Below are 19,657 nucleotides of genomic sequence, written 5' to 3' on the forward strand. Positions count from 1 at the left end.
ATCCTTGTAATTGAAATTATTTACATTTACTTTGCTTTTTATATATATAAAGATAAAGATGTTGCCATCCTATCTATCATTCTTCATTTTTCTTTACTCTTTATGCTTTTACTTTGGGTAAAATAATTACTACCGCGTCCGCGTTCCTCTTAAAAATTAAAGACTTACTATTATGGAATTTATTGTGCAAATAAACGAAATTTATTCAATAATTGGTATTCACTTTTACATACTAGATTAATTATATGAGCACACCAAATGTTTCTTCGTCTATAGATTTCAGGAAAATTACACATTTCTTTCAACTTTGATCTTTTAACGCAAACTAGTACGCCCATGAAATCGAAATTAAATGACATTTTAAATAAACAAATATAAATATTAATTACAATTGAAATAAAAATAAATGAAAAATATGGTTTAAAAATAAAATATCAATCATTCAATAAAATTTCAAATTTGAAAACATAATTTTAATTATGTACGAAATGTAATGATAATTAAAGTTATGAAATAATTTTAAATTATTTGATAATGAAAATTAATATACACATTATTTTAGAGTGTTCTACATAATAATTGATAAATAAATATTTTCATACACAGACATAAATAAATAGTTGTAAAATTTAACAAAGAGAAAGAAAATAATATTTTAAATTTTGATAACTTATTTGTTTTAAATTCATTTTTGATGATTTTTATATCATTAAAGATTTTGTTACGAACTTAAACTTAAGATGCATATTGAATTTTTTTTCATAAATCAAATTAGACGTTATTTAGAAAAGAATTAAAATTGTAAAAGAAAAAAGAGATGAATAAAATAATAAAAAAAATTGATGGAAGAAGAGAGATAAAAAATGATGAAAACAAATGGAGGAGAAAACTCCTCTTATATATATATAGATGTTTCAATCTTCAATCATTTATAATTTCGTGTCCAATATTTGAATATTTTAACAAACATATAATGGAGTTTAATTTTTGGTACTCGAAAGCCGACATGGACCGTGACATTTTTTCTAACCATTTTGTTATTTTTATTAAAAGATTCAAAGTTGAGGTAGAAATATGTTATTTTTCCTACATTCTTTTAATACAAAACTAGAAGCAAAAATAACTTTTTATTTATTTTCAAAATTTGATGATCGGCATACATTGAATTTAGGGTTAATTGTAGTTTATGGCCCGAACTTTTGAGCCATTTGTAAATATGGCCCGAACTTTAAAAAATACAAAAAAAATAGTCTGAATTTTGAATTCATTTGTAAAAATGCGCCGAACTTTAAAAATAACAGAAAAATGGCATTAACTTTGTAGTCATTTGTAAAAATAGCCAAACTTTAAAGTCATTTGTAAAAATAACACGAATTTAAAAAAAATACAAAAATAATTTGAACTTTGAAAATTTGTAAAAATGGCCTGAACTTAAAAAAAATACAAAAAAAATCGTATTATCAATAATATTTTACGAGAAAAAAATTATTTGTATGAGATTAAAATTCTTATGATAAGAGAATTAATTGTCATTCTTTATTATAAATATTCCTAGTGAATTTATAATTTTCATGTCAATGTCGGACTTTCCACGTTATCATAATTCGAATCCAAAAGTGTAAGCTCATGCCATTTTTATACATTTGATAAAAATTGAGTCATTTTTTGTATTAATAATGTTCGTGCCGTTTTTACAAATGACTTCAAAGTTCATGTCATTTTATTGTATTTTTTAAAGTTAATGTCATTTTTACAAATTACTCCAAAGTTCAGGCCATCTTTACAAATGATTTCAAAGTTCAGGCTATTTTTTGGTATTTTTCAAAGTTCAAGTTATTTTTGCAAATGATTTCAAAGTTTAAGCTATTTTTTTGTATTTTTTAAAGTTTGAGTCATATTTACAAATGACTCCAAAGTTCGGCCATAAACTATAATTAACCCTTGAATTTATAAGACTAGCTAGAATCATGAGTGCGAAAAACTTTTTTTGTTTTCAAAATTAGGTATATGAAGCAATAAAACGTTAGTCGAGCAAATTCATTTAAATGCATAGCCAAGTATAGTGGAAAAGATAAAAACAAAATATTCTTCAATGATGGAGTAAAACACCAGAAACCAAGAAAAGATGATTTATTCGAAAAGCAAATGAAAATTTGAAAATTAAGAATATAGGAATTGGGAAGGTAGCGGGAAGAAGAAAAGGGGTAGTAAAAGAAATGGTGGTTTGGCGGCAACTGGAATATGGTTATGAACGCCATCTGGGAGTAGTTGTATACATGAAATGCTGCTGAGGAGTCTTACCTACTTTCAATCTCTAATGCCAACACTTATTATATGAAAAATGAAAAAACCATTCTACTCATGCACCTATTATTAATCAACTTTATATATGTGTCAGTCTCAGCTATTAAACCAGATTTTATGTCTCACACACCTACTCAGCTTCCTTTCAATTATTTGAACAAAATTCTCAGAATCCCAAGCCTTATAGATAAAAAAAAAAAAAAAAAAAAAAAAAATAGTGGCTCTTATTATTATTAAGAGGGTGTTTGGCTGAGCTTATAAGCTCCTCAAAACAGCTTATAAGCTGTTTAAGAGCTTATAAACTTCTTCAAAGTGTTTGACAAAATAAGCTCATCAACAACTTATAAGCTCCAAAAATAAGCTCTAAGAGTTTATAAGCTCCCCAAAAAATAAGTTCATCTACCTCAACTTATTTTTTTATAATCTCATATGCAACAATCTTTTTACAAATATTTTTCAACTATAATTTATTATTTTCATCATATATCATTTAAGTTCATTTTTATTCGATTTTCTCTTTCTAAAAAAACATTTTCTCTCTCTAGCTTATAAGCTCAATTATCCAAACACTTTGACAACTTAAAAGCTCTTTAAAATAAGCTTAGCCAAACACCCTCTAAATAGGATCGCTTAATAATTGTGATGTTCATTGTTTAACTTGAGGTTGCTGCTGGTGCTGTTCTGGGATCAATTACAGCAATAGTGATTCATGCAATCGGGATAAAGCTTAAAGACTTTTTTTTGAAACAGAAGCTTAAAAGACTTTGTTTAGAGTTACTAAAGTCTTGTATTTCTATTTTTAAGAGAAAAGGTAGCTCAAAGTAAAATTTGTTGTTACTAGGATTATTCACCAAAGGACAATTCCTCTGTAACACTTTTCTCCTTCCTTCTTTCTATAAACGTTATTTTTTGAGTGCTGCTTATCTAATTTCCATACATAGTTCAATTGCATCATGAATCCAATCTCAGTATAGCAGAGAAAACTTTCTTGAGCTCCGAAAGCCGATCATTTTTTATCTCCGATTTTGTTTGCCATGCAATGTGCTCGTCGGGCCTCACTAGAATAGCTCCACTATCTGTCATCTGACAGAGATCCCACCATGATGCTAAACTAGGACAAGTTTTAGCATCTACGACGTCTATGAAGTTTTTCCACGGTGAAAGTGCCCTTTCGCTGCTGCTGCTGCGAGCTGCATACGTTGCTTTGTCTTGCCACATTATGCATACTTTAAGTGGAAGTTGAAATTCCTGAGCCACCTTGAATGCAGTCTGTGCTAGTTGATAGGATTCTTTCATTGGGGATATAATAAGAAGGAACTCAACATCATTCGCAGATACAAGGTCTAGGGTTGAGCAGATTCTCTGACAAAATCAAGATGAAATCATAAGACTGAGTTTTGCCTAAAATCTTACACACATTTTTACAAGTGGTGGCATACCTCTTTTGAATTTGACAATAGTTGAATGTTCATATGGGGCAGTCTTGATCCAGGATCCGAGGATGGTACGTAGTCCCGCCTCCGTCCAGTTGGCTTTTCTTGCGCATTTGAAAAACTATCGCCATCAGAAACTAGAGCTCCTGTAGAATACCTAAGGTAAAGTCTCATTGTTAGACAAATCATCATGGAGTGGCAAAATTTAAAGACACACACACAAACACTAGATCGCGTAAACTTTGGAATGATTGTGCTTCAAAAAAGTAGACCGACAACAGCCTCTAACAGGGTTTTGATTTTGAAAGGAATACTTTGAGGCTGCAATTAGAATGAAAGTTAGTACCTGAACCCTAGGTCTTCAGCAGGAAACTGGAGTTGAAGGCTTTTTCCTCCTTCAAAGATTTGTCTTAGTTTTGAAAGCCTTGAAGATCCAAGTGGGTTGTTTTCATTGAGAATAGAGCCAGAGAGCTGCATGCGGCCTATGCTAAATATTCCATTCAGAATTGCCCTTTGTAGATCAGACGGTAAGATGGAACCAAGATTTTCATTTATGGTACGATGTACTGCAAATTGAGATGAGGTGCAGGTACCCAATAAGTTACAATAACCGTTGACAGAGTTAATTTCAGAATCATAGATTTACCTGAAGTAGCAATACTTGGATCAAGCCCAAGAGCAGCAGGAACTGCCATTGCTGCTTTAAAATTTTCGACACTCAGTGCAGTATTATAGAGGGCAATCTGATATGTATCAGGTATCCACACAATATAAGTATCACACTTTTGTAGATTGTTGCTGTAGTGATATGCTGATTAGCACAATTTAAACAAGTAATACCTGCCTACGCTCTGTTTCATAAGTCAAAAGAATTGACGGTGGTGCTATTCCCTTGAGTACAGAAGCCAACTTCCAGGCAAGATTATGAGCATCCTGAATGCCAGTGTTCATTCCTAGAAAATATATCAGAAAGTCTTTAAGCCCTTCAAAAAGACCAGAATGTACTTGGATTGAATAACTGGTCCTTTGATCAATTCTCAGTAATTTTTCATAGGTGTCAAATTAAATTTTAATAATATGAGAAAATCCATACCAAAACCACCAGCAGGGGGAAAGCGATGAGCAGCATCTCCAGCAAGTATTACCCTGTTGTTAATAGCTAAGAACGTCTCAGCAACTTCGGCATGCATCACCCAAGGCTTTACATCCAGGACATTTATGTCTGCAAGCTCTCGACCAACCAGACTGAAAATTGTTTTCTCACACATCTATGGTACAAATAAGTCTTTAGAAGAACTGATTTATCATGATTAATTTTCTGACTATTGAGAGAAAATATTCTTAGCCACCGTGTACTTAGCGAGTGTGTTAAAATCTCACAAGGAAACCCAAGCTATGCTGGTAAAAAAGTGGACTGCAGAGATAGAGAGTTACCCTCGAGCTAAAATCTTCAAATCTCTGCTGGGGGGGATAAAAAGGTACCTGCATAACATCAACATGCCAGAAATCTAAGTTACTAGTGTCATAACAGCATGAGATAATCCATAGACATGAAAACAAAGCCCTGAAGCCAAGTTGGAATATACAGCACCTGCAGCACAAATTCTCCTTGCATCAGATCATGAGCAACAAGAACGCCAATGGCTTCAGTATTGAAGATAAAAAACAGCATGCCTGGTCTTTCATTCATCAAGTACTGTCCAAGGTCCTGACTAGTAAAATGTATGCTGATAAGTTTTTGCAGATCATGCTCGCCACTCATGCCTATTCCAACTAGTTTTCTTACTGTACTACTTGCACCATCTGTACCAATAAGAAAATTACAGTGGATTTTTTTTTCTGCATGCTTCCCTTCCTTTGTTATAGAAGCGGTCACAGTTAAACCATTTTCAGTGGTGTTGATGGAAGTGCATTCATGCCCCAATAATATTTGCTGCTCTGCAGGCTTTATGTCATCAGAGTTTAGCAAGTCATCGCTTCTGACATGAAACCCTATGTGCTTGAGCTGTTCAATTAGCAACCTTGTGAGTTTATACTGAGAAAAGTGGGCAACAGAAACTGGACTCACAATTCGGTCAAAATCTGCATACAACAAAACTTGTGAACATAATCAGCATTTAAAAGCGGCTAATAGACACTCCATGGGGTTTTTGGTTCATTCGAGTTATCAGTCAAAAAAAGGAAAGGCAAGGAACAGCAGAAATGAAGATTGTTGATATGCTACCCCAAATCAGTTAAGGGAACAGAACGGCCTGACAGACAAGGTACGGGTAAGGTGATAGTTCAATGTTGCATATCCATTATTTTGTTTACTAACATATCATTCTTGGAGTTGATGAGGCCATAGCATTCAGCTTCTTACTTCCCCTATATACTGACATTGTAGATAGAGGCTTCACAAAGAAAAGCATATGGAAATAACTATTAGTAAACTAAGTGCATCACAAGCTAATGTAGCAACAATCATTAATACTTAATTATGAAAGATAAAAAGATGTCGATGCTCAAGACAGAGGCTTATAGGAATGGAATGCCCAATATGTACAGTATACTAGCTATGAGTTCTTCCATTCACAAAAAATCTCGATAAACCTATTCAAGGAACAAGAATTCTCTACATATACAAGAGCTGCAGAAATAAAGGAAACACCTTTAGGTTGCATATGGTCAACTGAACCGAGAACTTGACCGGTGAGCGAAGTGCAGTATACAAACTTCCTCCATAAGTCTACAGGCGGTTGATGCCTCAAAATCTCATCAGCCAGTCCATTTAATTTGCAAAATACCTGACATGAACTATCTACTTCAATACAAACGCCTCAATATCTCGAAATAAAACCAAATAGTTGTGGCCATATGATTAAACCATAAAAAGGGGGGAAAAGCAAAACCTCCATGGATCGGTTGTTGATGAAATGAGCTTGAGGGTGCCTTGAGAAGCCACTGTTTTTCTCCAGAACTGCACATTTAACCCCTACCAAACACCAAAACAAATACTCCTACAACTTAAGTTTGACATCAAAGCAAAACCTCTGATAACTCAATCAGCTAACCAGGATAACAATAGTATGAATGAATAAATAAATAAATAAATAAAAATCGAAAATATTTCTCCGATGGTATGTATACAATTTACAAAATGCAGATGAAGCTCGTCATATATGAAAATTAAAGCATGTTGAATTACTCCAAGCATACGCATGAAAAGCTCTTCAAAATGGAAAATAATTGGAAAAATAGGAGATGTGAGTACTGAAATTTAACCTAATTTAGTGAGAAGAATGGAGAGAACAAGGCCAACTGGGCCTGCGCCGACGATCAAGACTGGCAAGCGAGAATCGTGGCCGTCGAAAGAGCTTGACAAGTCTCTGCGAAGATTATAGGAAGAGCAGAGGATGGCATTGTTAAGTGATCGGGTACGGTAGAATCCATGGAATCTCCTCGTGAGCCTCAGAGCTTCCATTGCAGCCACTGCGCAAATTTTACAACAGCAAATGCAGCAAATTTGGCTTCCGTAATTCTTTGGTCGATAATGTTCTAAATCGATGTATGTATCAAGCGACTCCTTACAAATACTCAAAATTAGAGTATCTGTGAGGTTGCCCATTTCTCATTCCCTCTCCTCTTCTTTTTCTTTTTAATTGGGCTCTTTTCTTTAAGGCCCAGTACCCGAGCCCACTCTCCTATCTCTGGCTCATTTCCAAACCCTAGCTCATTCCCACTCAGATATATCCCACCCCAGGTTCTCACTCTCTCTCATTTTTCCCTCTGCGTCGCTCTCTCTCTCAAACCCTAATCCCTCTCTCCCCCTGACTCTCCATCTCCTCCGCCGCTCCACCGCCCATCCCCTCGGTTCCTCCATCACCATTACTGCTCCCTACTACTTACTGCTGTCCAGCTCCTCCCTCTTCCCTCTATATCTATGGTACTCTCTCATACGCTGGGGATAACGTATTATCAAGAAGTGAAGGGCTCTGCTATTCCTTTCAAGTGTGATTGTTCATTGGATAATACGGGATTCCCTGCGTGGGTGGTGGTATCACCGGGCTTTCCAGACCATCGGAGCCCTGTTTGGTGGTTACCTGAGGAGATCTGAGCCTCCGGAGTCTTGACCTTGGCTCCTGCTGTTGGTGGTTCTGTTGAGATCTGAGAAGCTGCTCCGTCTTCCGTCCCTGGCCTTTGATCATTCAGCTGCCGGAAGGGTTGCTGAGTTTAAGGGGGAAAATCTGAGCCCCCGTGTCCCGAGGACACCTTTTCCCTCGGCAGAAACCCTAACTCCTTTATATCTTCTCTTTTCTGTCTTTGTATTGTTTTCTCCCTTCTTGTCTTTTCTGTACAGATAAGAAGAAGGAAGGAAGGAGGAGCTGAGAAGAAGGAGAAGAAGAAGTGCCTGAGCACGAAGTGAGACGGACCGGAGGTTCGGGAAACAAGAGGAGTAATCCCGGCAAGGCGAAGATACCCAACAGTGGTATCAGAGCCACGGGGACCTTGCCGGGGCTCCCTCCGAACACATCCCTCTCACCCCGCCGCCCTTTGGCTGCGCCATTTCGCTCCCGACGAGCAAGGAGAAGAGTAAGTCCGGCTCTTCCTCCTGAAGAGTCCGGCTCTGGTAAAGCGGCTGTAACCTTAAGCTCCTAGATTTAGGTTTGGTTCAAGGTGCTGCTTTTCTCTTCTTTTTTTTTGGGTAATCTTGCGTTCCTGTGATCTGTGTGCTTCCGCTTTGCTTAATCAGGCTGACCCTTGGTATTCCAAACCAAGTCCGGCCCTTACTGCTACGGTCCAGTTCGTCTGGATTCTCCTTTAAAGGAGTCTCCTCGTGCGAGTACCCTGGATAGCTTTAAGGGAAGGGTCTGTCAAGATTGGTTGTGTGATTTGTGTGTTCAAATCGTGTGTTTCGCTGATCTGTGAAGTTCTGTTTATTTCTGAGATAACTCTTGTTGTTATTGAGTGGTGCTGACTTTGATAAGTCAGCAGGGACCTCTAGGGTGACCAGTGTGACCCTTGCTCCACAGATAAATCTGTGCTGAGATCTGGGCTCTCCACTACTCTTTAACCCTAAGTAGCTCCCTCTGGGTCTTCTTGGACCTATCCTCTACTCTGTGTGTTTTTCCGGCTGTGTTCCTGTCTTTTGTGTTGATCTGCCTGGTTGTTTCATCTGCATTCATCATGAACAACATGCATTTGGTGCCATTCAATGGCAGGGATGAGTTTCAAGACTGGAAAACCAAAATAGAATGCATTCTTGTTAAGGAGAAGGTTAATAAGGCTTTATTAACTAAAATTGATAAGACTGTCACTGATGAAAAATTGCATGACCTGAATGATAATGCTAGAGCAACTATTCTGTTGAATTTAAGCAGTTCTGTTGTAAGGAAAGTGTCACACCATGCATGTGCTAAAGAACTATGGGATGAACTAAACTCCATTTATGCTGCACCATCTGAAGTGTCCACTTGGTCTTTACAAAATCAGTTTATGTCTTTCCAAATGGATTCCTCTAAAGATGTTGACACAAATATGGAAATTTTCAATAAACTGCTTCATGACTTAAAGCTTGCTGGAGATGACTCAATTGAAAAATATGCACCCCAGATTTTGTTAAACTCCATACCTGAATCATTTGTTGAGGTAAAATCTGCTCTAAAATATGGTGGTGCTAAAGTTACATGTGATATGATCATTAATGGGCTTAAGTCTAAGGAGAGTAAGCTGAAATTGATAAAATCAAAACCTTTGCATGGTGAGATTCTGTATGTTAATAAAAATCAACCCCAGAACTACAATAGGGGAAAGAATTTTGAAAAACCCAAGGACATGAGATCTGATAATCAGAATGGTGAAAATAGAGGTCAAAATCAGAACTCTGACCAAAAGCCTAGGAAAGTTTGCTGGAATTGTGGGAAACCTGGACATTTTATAAACAGATGCAAACTTCCTAAGAAGAAAAAAGAATATGTCCCAGAAGAATCTAATCAGAATGCTAATAATGTGTATGAAGAAGATGGTGTGTACATGATGCATGATTATGATTTTCAGTTCATCAGCTACTCCAATGCTATTTCAAAAACTATGAGTTCCAGTGAATGGCTCATTGATTCTGGTTTCACTTTTCATGTTACCCCATTTGAGCATATGATACATAATCTCCAACCTGTTAAATCTGGACATGTTGCTTTGGCAGATGGGCAGAACTGTGAAATCATGGGAAAGGGTGATGTCTGTTTAAAATTTGAAAATGGAAAGTTTCTCACCTTAACTGAAGTCAGATTTGTGCCAAACTTGAAATTCAGTCTGTTGTCAGTTTCTCAAATTACTGATAGCATGATAACTGGTTCTGTTGATCACTTAAGCTTCCAGTTTAAAAAGGATTCTATGCCTTACTTTTCTGCACTAAGGAAAGGAAATCTGTATGCTGTGAGTGCTGAGTCTGTACCTCTACATGTTGCTAATGTGATTCATGAAGATAAGTCTGCACTTTGGCATGCTAGACTAGGTCATATGAGTAATAAGGGCATGGAAATTTTGAAAAAAGCTGGGTCTTTTGGGAATGACAAAGTGTCTGACATATCTTTCTGTGAACCCTGCATCTTTGGTAAACATCATAAATCTGCCTTTCCTGTGACTACTCCCTACCCTAGAAAACATGTCAGTTCTGAAATCCTTGAATACATTCATGCTGATGTTTGGGGCCCTGCTAAGGTACCCACCCATGGTGGAAACATATACTTCTTATCTGTTATGGATGATTTTTCAAGGAAAACTTGGGTATTTCTCATGAAAAACAAGTCTGATGTGTTTGAAAAACTTTCAAAATGGGCTAATGAAATTCAAAATCAAACCAAGAAAAGGATTAAGTGCATCAGAACTGACAATGGTCTTGAATTTTGCAATCATTCCATGGATACTTGGTGTTCTGATTTAGGTATCATTAGGCACAAGTCTGTCCCTTACACTCCACAGCAGAATGGAGTTGTTGAAAGGATGAATAGGACTCTCCTTGAGAGAGTTAGAAGTCTACTTGTTGCATCTGGTCTTTCAAAACATTTTTGGGGTGAAGCTCTTATAACTGCTGTTTATTTGATTAACAGATCCCCTTCTGTTCCCTTGCATGGCAAACTTCCTGAGTCTGTTTTCTATGACAAGCCTGTGTGTTTAAATCACTTGAAAGTGTTTGGATGTGCTGCCTATGTTCATCAAAATACTGGGAAACTAGAACCCAGAGCTAAGAAATGCATTTTTCTTGGATATCCTGAGGGTGTTAAGGGTTATAGATTGTGGGATAAGTCTGTTCCTGGATTTAAAACATGTATAAGCAGAGATGTGTCTTTCAATGAATTGAATTTTCCTTGTCTACTTGAATCCTCACAATCTGCAACTCCAAGTGAGGTGGAGAACTTGAATGCTCAAGATTTTACTAGATATGAATTTATGTTCACACATGTGGTTCCTTTTGAGGTGGAACCACAGCAAAACACTGAACCCCCTCCTGTTCCTGACCCTGTTGTTCAGCCTGTACCTCTTGTGAATGAACATGCTGTGCCTAATCATGTTGAGCCTGAACCTATTATGCATCAACCTGTCCACAATGAAGTTCTTGAAAATGATTATCAACTCACTAGGGATAGAGAAAGGAGACATGTTAGGCAGCCTGCTAGGTTTGATGACTACAGCATGTCTTTATATGCCTTTAATGTGTTTAACAATGTGGATCAATCTGAACCTTGCTCATATACTGAAGCTGTTAACTCTGAAAATTCTGATAAATGGTTGACTGCTATGGAGTCTGAGATGAACTCATTACATGATAACTCTACATGGATTCTTGTTCCTAAACCTGCTGATTGTTCCATTGTTGAGTGTAAATGGTTATTCAAGATTAAAAATGAGGTGGATCATATTAGGTACAAAGCTAGACTTGTAGCTAAGGGCTTCACTCAAAAGGAGGGCATAGATTACAATGAAATCTTTGCACCTGTTGTTAAGTTCACCACTGTGCGCATTATGCTTGCTTTGTGTGCTCATTTTAACTGAGAACTAAAGCAAATGGATGTTACTACAGCTTTTCTTCATGGTGATCTTGAAAATAACATTTATATGAAACAACCTGAGGGTTTTGTGAGCAAAGAATTTCCTGATCATGTGTGTTTGCTAAAAAAGTCTCTGTATGGTCTTAAACAGTCTCCAAGACAATGGAATCTCAAATTTGATAAATGCATGCAGAACTTGAACTTTTCTAGAAGTCAATTTGATCATTGCTTGTATTACTCAAATTCTGAACCTCCTGTGTTTCTGTTATTATATGTGGATGACATGCTACTGCTTGGTCCATATTTGAAAACTATTGAGAATGTGCAGAAAAGATTGTGTGAAAATTTTGACATGAAAAATCTTGGTGATGCCAAGAAAATTTTGGGCATGAGCATAGAAAGAAATAGGGAGAAATCCACTTTGTTGCTGCATCAATCTGATTATGTGAAACAAGTCTTATTGAAATTCAACATGGATAATAGCAGATCTGTCAATGTGCCTCTCGGCTCTCATTTTGAATTAAGTAAAAAGCAATGCCCTAAAAATGATTCTGAACTTGAAGAAATGAGAAACATTCCATATGCTAATGCTATAGGTTCTGTCATGTACTTGATGATTAGTACTAGGCCTGATATTGCTTATGCTGTTTCTTGTCTAAGTAGATATATGGCAAATCCTAGTGCTTCTCATTGGGAAGCTTTGAAATGGTTGCTCAGATACTTGAAGTCTACTGTGCTTTATGGTCTGAATTTTGCTAAGGCTCAAGATGGCATTAAATTTGTTGGATATGTTGATTCTAACTATGCAAATGATAGGGATAGTAGGAAGTCATCTACTTCTTATGTGTTCACTTTGTGTAATGCTTGCATCAGTTAAACGTAATTGCCTTGTCTACTACTGAATCTGAGTATATTGTTGCAACTGAGGCTGTGAAAGAAGCTCTTTGGCTTGATGGTTTGCTATCTGAAATTAGATACATTGATGATAAACCCATTGTTTTCTCTGATAGTCAATCTGCCATTCAACTATGCAAAAACCCTGTGTTTCATGATAGAACTAAGCATATTGCTGTTAAATATCACTTCATTAGGGATGTAGTTGAAAAAGGAGATGTTTTGCTTGATAAGATTCCCTCTGAATTCAATCCTGCTGATATGGGCACCAAGTGTCTTCCAGTTGCAAAGCTGGAATCTTGCATGGAAACTCTGAATATTGGTCCTGGTTAATTCCTTTTGAGTCTTGGTGTGATAAGTTCAGCCTATGTGGCTGCTTATCTATTCTTTATCCTTGTTTTTTCTTTCCTTCTTTGCATGTTGAGTGTTGTTTTTATGCTGCATGTTGTACTATGTATGTGTGCCTGTTGTTGTCTCATGTTTGTTTTTTTTCTTTTTGTCTCTTTGCTCTGTTGGTATGTGCTTGCCTGGTTCTGCTTTGTTTTTTCTTGTTGCTTGCTCTGTGTGTGTGTCTTGTTGAGTCTTCAATGATAACCCTTTGGGTTTGAGAAAGGTGATTTACCCTGGGTTGGTCTCTGTGGATTGAGATTGAGATAAATATGCTTAATATTTTTCTCACCCTCTCTTGTCTTGACTTTGTGGCAGATAAGAGTAAAAATTTGGGCTGTGATGATAACTCCAACTCAATTGATGGCCCTTCCCTGGTGACAGAATGATCAATGTGCCAAAGGTGGAAATGTGAGGTTGGCTCATTTCTCATTCCCTCTCCTCTTCTTTTTCTTTTTAACTGGGCTCTTTTCTTTAAGGCCCAGTACCCGAGCCCACTCTCCTATCTCTGGCCCATTTCCAAACCCTAGCCCATTCCCACTCAGATATATCCCACCCCAGGTTCTCACTCTCTCTCATTTTTCCCTCTGCGCCGCTCTCTCTCTCAAACCCTAATCCCTCTCTCCCCCTGACTCTCCATCTCCTCCGCCGCTCCACCGCCCATCCCCTCGGTTCCTCCATCACCATTACTGCTCCCTACTCCTTACTGCTGTCCAGCTCCTCCCTCTTCCCTCTATATCTATGGTACTCTCTCATACGCTGGGGATAACGTATTATCAAGAAGTGAAGGGCTCTGCTATTCCTTTCAAGTGTGATTGTTCATTGGATAATACGGGATTCCCTGCGTGGGTGGTGGTATCACCGGGCTTTCCAGACCATCGGAGCCCTGTTTGGTGGTTACCTGAGGAGATCTGAGCCTCCGGAGTCCTGACCTTGGCTCCTGCTGTTGGTGGTTCTGTTGAGATCTGAGAAGCTGCTCCGTCTTCCGTCCCTGGCCTTTGATCATTCAGCTGCCGGAAGGGTTGCTGAGTTTAAAGGGGAAAATCTGAGCCCCCGTGTCCCGAGGACACCTTTTCCCTCGGCAGAAACCCTAACTCCTTTATATCTTCTCTTTTCTGTCTTTGTATTGTTTTCTCCCTTCTTGTCTTTTCTGTGCAGATAAGAAGAAGGAAGGAAGGAGGAGCTGAGAAGAAGGAGAAGAAGAAGTGCCTGAGCACGAAGTGAGACGGACCGGAGGTTCGGGAAACAAGAGGAGTAATCCCGGCAAGGCGAAGATACCCAACAGTATCTATTTTAAATGTTACTAAAAAAGCGAGTTACTAATCTATATCTATATACATATATAAAAGCTCAATACATCCACACCAATCCATTTTCCAGCCCAAACAAACCCCCATCTTTTAACCAATGTGTAATCTGAAAGTTGGCTAAATTTTGGTTAATACCCATTGTTAACATTATCCATGAATTAAAGCAATGAATATCAAAACTTTGGCTCCAAGAAAAATAAAGCAAGACACGAATTTGTTGGCCAAATATCACTTCATTTATACAGATTCTACAGCAATATATAACATTTCTCAACCTGAAGCTTCTGACACATAATAAGGAAATTAAGTTAATGTTTACGGTAAATAATTTAAATGGTGGTGGATCTAAAATAACTTCTAAAACACCCAAATAGCCTACCATCTTACCTTTTGTTGGAAACGGCTGCTGCAGCGGAGTCGCCGGACGGAGGCACCGAGGACAAAGGAGGCGGGGCGAGCCGGCGAGGGAGACGGGGCGGGGCGGCGCACTGCTGCTGTGCTGCCTGCTTGGCGCTTGCAAATCGCAGCGCTTAACAGAGATGTCCGAGGCGGTGAGGCCGTGGCCACGGGCGACCGGCGGCTGCAGAGAGACCGAGAGAGAGTGAAAAGGAAGAGGGCGGTGAGAGAGAGAGAGAGCGAACGGTGGCGAGTTCTGTTTTTCTGATAGTATTTTTATTATTTACTAGCTTCTTCCCGTCCAAAGTGGACGGAAATTATTTTATTTTATGTCATCATTTATAATTATTTTATATTATTTTTATTACTATAGTATATAAAATAATTTATATATAAATTATTTCTTTAATTAATTTGATATAATCAAATTAAATTAGTAATACAATATTTGAAATATTATTAATATTAATCACTTTCGCTAATTAAATATAGGTTGTGATTATAGAAATACATTTTTGTATAAATATTCATTTGATGAAGTTTATAAAAAGTTGATGTGGGATTGAAGATTTTAGAAGAAAAAAATATGTAAATTTAAAATATGATATGATGTATGATTGATGTGTTGCATCTGTTGTTAATCGTATATCGATAATATTTACTCTTTCCATCCCTCAAACATTTTCCTTTTTTTTCTCTCTATTTTGGTTCGTTCCCAAAACATCTTCTTAATCTATTTTTGGAAACAATTTCACTAATTATTATTCTTACAATTTCACTTTTTGTGGGACTCGTTCTCTACTTTCACTAACTATCACTCTTATAATTTCACTTTTTGTGGGACACATTCTCCACTTATCAAATAAATAACTAACTTTTATTAAAACTCGTGTCATCGTCTCTTAGGAAGATGTTTGGAGGACAGAGGGAGTATTAAGTTTGTTCAAATTCTTTAAATTTGACGGATAAGAAATAATTTAACTAAAGCATGTATTTTATTTATTTATAACATTTAGTTGAAGAATATCTTTTCTAAAAAATGAATTGACATTTGAATTGATTGCTTTTCGTGGATTAATTTATTGGTATACTTTATTTAAGTTTTAGTCACACTTGGAACAATCTCAATTAAGTGGGTATAAGGATTCCTATTCTGAATGCCATCATTTTATTAAGTTAAAATTTTCAAGTGAAAAAAAGGTGGATTATGAGGCATGATGAGTTCTTGTTGGTCATTGAGTTTATATATATAAGAAAAGTTGGTATGAGATTGGGAGGGATTTCAGGCGTTTGAAAATAGACGAATGGACCCTCGAAGTGCTAATGTGTTTTAATTTGGCTGAGTTCCGATAATCAGATGGATATGTAGGATTTATAATTAAATGAATATGTTGGATTTATCTAATAGTTTTATACAATTATTTAATAGTACAGACTTTATCTAATAGTTTTATACGATTATTTAATAGTATAGAATTTATCTATAAATTTATATGATTATTTAATAGTTTTTAAATGTAAAATTGATTAGAAATGTATAAATAAATAAAAATGAATGAGAATTGAGGAAAATTAGAATGAAGTGATTATACGATGCCACGTAGGATAAAATTTATTTTACTATAATGTAAAAATTGATTAGAAATATATAAATAAATAAGAATAAATGAGAATTGAGGAAAATTAGAATGAAGTGATTATACGATGTCACGTAGGATAAGATTTATTTTGCTACTATAATATATATGTAGGATTTTATTAAAAGTAATTTACTTGTAGATGTAAATGAAGTCCACAACGATTTACATGTATGAGACGTGTAAACTTTTTATAAATAGTAAGCAATCCTATAAATCTAAAAAGGTTAGCCTACAAGTTGTGACTCATCAAAGCTATGAAATTTGATACTTATAAATAAGGTCGTTTGGTTATAAAAGAATTACACAGAATCAAAACTAATTTAAGCAAGTAACATACCATTGTTGAAGGTAAGTTGCTAGTTATATATATTATTTACACACAAAACACATATATATTATTATTATTATTAAATATTGTTTTTTTTCACATATATATTATTATTATTATTATTAAATATTGTTTTTTTAACTATTATTAAATTATATTTAATTTCATAGAATTAGGTGTTGCACGACTAAGACGTTGACTTTGATTTGAATTACTCAAGTTAATTTTCAAAGCTCAAATATCAGGTGTGTGATTTATTTAAACACATGCCGTGGTTATTTATTGTCCATTTTAATATTATGTGTTTACCATATGTGTTATGACATATATTTTGAGGATATCGCTAGGGGCCCGTTGAATGAGTCCAGGATGGAAAGATCCATGGTATGCCACAATGCGATATAAATGTAAAAGTTAAGGTTGCAACCATTTAATTATCGCCAGGGGCCTGTTGAATGAGTCCAGGACGGAAAGGTCCTTGGTATGCCACCGTGCGAGCAAATGTTATGAAATGTTATGATCATATGTGTTACCATTTTATTAACGTGGACAATGATTGCATGTTCCCACACTGAGTGTACACTGTATACTCATCACATATTTAACATTTTCAGGTTTTAAAGGCTGGAGGCGCGTGGAAGGTCGAATGGCGAGTCAAATATTTTGAATTTAGCTATACTTAAAGATGTTATGTTGATTAAAGTATTTCAAATAAAATATTTATTTCTTTATTTTCACATTAAATATTTATTTATAGTCATGATTTTTCGCGTGCGTATTCTTTTAAATTTAAATTGGATTTGGGTGTCACACTCCGGCCATGACATCTGTTTACGGGGTGACAGCTCCCTGACCCACCGTAGGTGTGATCCTCGCAGGCCTCACGAACTCACCTCTGGGGACACTTGTTGGATATTATGGTTGTTGGATGGCGAACAAATTTCTGGCGTCTTGCCCAACCTCTCTGCTGATGCCCAGCGTGCATTAGCTGATCTCTTGGCGAAATTTCCCGAAGTCAGTACACCTGCCACGACCCTTCCTCCACTGTGAGCTCATGACCATCGCATCACCTTGCAGGCTGGTTCCCAACCGGTATCAGTACGACCTTACCGTTACAACCATACTCAAAAAGATGAAATGGAGCGCTTGGTCACCGAGATGTTAGCCGCGGGCATTATCCAACCCAGCAGTAGCCCGTATTCAAGCCCTGCACTTTTGGTTCATAAGAAAGATGGCTATTGGCGGTTCTGCGTTGACTATCGGGCGCTCAACAAACTGACTGTGCCTGACAAGTATCCTATCCCGGTCATCTAAGAATTATTAGATGAACTTCATGGGGCGCGATGGTACAACAAACTGGACCTTCGGGCTGGTTATCATCAAATCCGAGTTGCTACTGAGGATATCCCAAAAATAGCTTTTCGCACTCACTCGGGCCATTACGAATTTCTGGTCATGCCTTTCAGTCTTACGAATGCACCGGCAACCTTCCAGGGCCTCATGAATGATATCTTTCGACCCCATTTACGGAAGTTTGTGTTAGTTTTATTTGACGACATTCTTGTCTATAGTCGCTCCTGGACTGAGCATGTGGATCACCTCCGGGCTTCGGCAGGTTCTGCGTCTACTTAGCTCACATTCGTTAGTGATTAACCCAAAAAAATGTTTCTTGGCCAACAAGAAGTTGAATACCTCGGACATATTGTGTCCAGCGACGACGTGCGCATGGATCCAACAAAGATATCAGCAGTTTTACGTTGGCCAGTACCTTCTTCTCTGTGTGGGCTGCGGGGGTTCTTGGGCCTCACGGGCTATTACCGCTGTTTTATTCAGAACTACGGTAAGATAGCAGCCCCACTAACTGCATTACTTAAAAAGGACAGCCGTACTCGATTTTGGTGGACGGTGGAAGCTGAGGCTGCCTTTTAGACACTTAAATTTGCCCATACAACGACACCCCTTTTGCATACGCCAAATTTCTCCCAAGACTTCGTCGTGGAGTGTGATGCCTCTGGCCGAGGTCTCGGCGCGTATTAATGCAGAATAAGCAACCTATTGCCTATTTCAGCAAAGGTTTGTCTGATCGGGTATTATCCAAATCGGCTTATGAAAAAGAGCTTATGGCTCTTGTACTCGCGGTTCAACATTGGCGACCGTATTTATTGGGACGCCCTTTCATCGTGTGCACCGATCAACGTAGCCTGAAACATCTTTTGTCCCAAGCTCTCACCACACCTGCGCAACAGAATTGGGCCGCGAAACTCTTGGGCTATGATTTCTCTATAGTATACAAGGAAGGCTGCCTTAACCGAGCTGCGGATGCTTTGTCTCGACGCGATGAAGAGGTTGAGTTCTCCGCCATCTCACTGCCGCGATGGATTGATTAGTCAGATTTGCAAGCACAGCTGAAAGCCGACCCTTCTATATCAAAGATAATCAATGCACTGGAAGCTGGACAACCTGGTCCTAAGCATTATACTTTGATTTGAGGCGTGTTGTTTTATAAGGGACGCCTAATCCTACCCTCAGTTTCTGACTGGATTCTTAAGCTGCTGGTTGAGTTTCACTCCACCCCATCCGGGGGTCACTCCGGTGCTTTTCGGACATACCGACGTCTCGCCGCCAATGTTAACTGGTCGGGCATGTTGCGTCGCGTGACACAGTTTGTGGCAGCATGTGAGGTCTGCCAACGCAATAAGTATGAAATTAAGTCTTCGACCGGACTCCTAAACCCGTTGCCAATTTCAACCGTCGTCTGGGAAAACATTAGCCTCGACTTTATTACTGGGTTACCACTAGGGATGGCAATCTACCAGCGGGTAACGGATATCCGCGAAAATCCGAACCTATTAGGGTGGGTTTGGATACTATTTGATATCCACAGATAGTTTCGTGGTTGCAATTCACTATCCATTTAGTTCGTGGGTATGGGTTTGGA

The 19,657-nt window shown here is 37.5% G+C and overlaps 1 protein-coding gene across 1 annotated transcript; it reads right to left on the reverse strand.

The window, feature by feature from the left end:
* Positions 1-3,116: 3,116 nt before the first annotated feature.
* On the reverse strand, positions 3,117-15,014 carry LOC130987413 (uncharacterized). The gene is made up of 12 exons (XM_057910939.1): positions 14,743-15,014; positions 7,002-7,208; positions 6,629-6,711; positions 6,388-6,523; positions 5,329-5,819; positions 5,172-5,219; positions 4,831-5,005; positions 4,578-4,690; positions 4,384-4,480; positions 4,084-4,303; positions 3,744-3,894; positions 3,117-3,666 (listed from the first exon to the last, which is right to left on the reverse strand). The coding sequence occupies exons 2-12, from the start codon at positions 7,198-7,200 to the stop codon at positions 3,256-3,258; spliced, it is 2,124 nt and encodes a 707-aa protein (XP_057766922.1). The 5' UTR covers positions 7,201-7,208; positions 14,743-15,014; the 3' UTR covers positions 3,117-3,255.
* Between the last annotated feature and the right edge of the window lie 4,643 nt (positions 15,015-19,657).

The sequence above is a fragment of the Salvia miltiorrhiza genome, chromosome 6 (genome assembly GCF_028751815.1).
Source record: "Salvia miltiorrhiza cultivar Shanhuang (shh) chromosome 6, IMPLAD_Smil_shh, whole genome shotgun sequence".
NCBI lineage: Eukaryota > Viridiplantae > Streptophyta > Magnoliopsida > Lamiales > Lamiaceae > Salvia > Salvia miltiorrhiza.

Coding starts and splice junctions, on each gene's coding strand:
- LOC130987413 (XM_057910939.1), bottom strand. CDS start 7,200: ATGGAAGCTCTGAGGCTCACGAGGAGATTCCATGGATTCTACCGTACC. Junction 6,524..6,628: donor TCAACAACCGATCCATGGAG/GTTTTGCTTTTC, acceptor AGTTCATGTCAG/GTATTTTGCAAATTAAATGG. Junction 5,820..6,387: donor TGACCATATGCAACCTAAAG/GTGTTTCCTTTA, acceptor TGTTGTATGCAG/ATTTTGACCGAATTGTGAGT.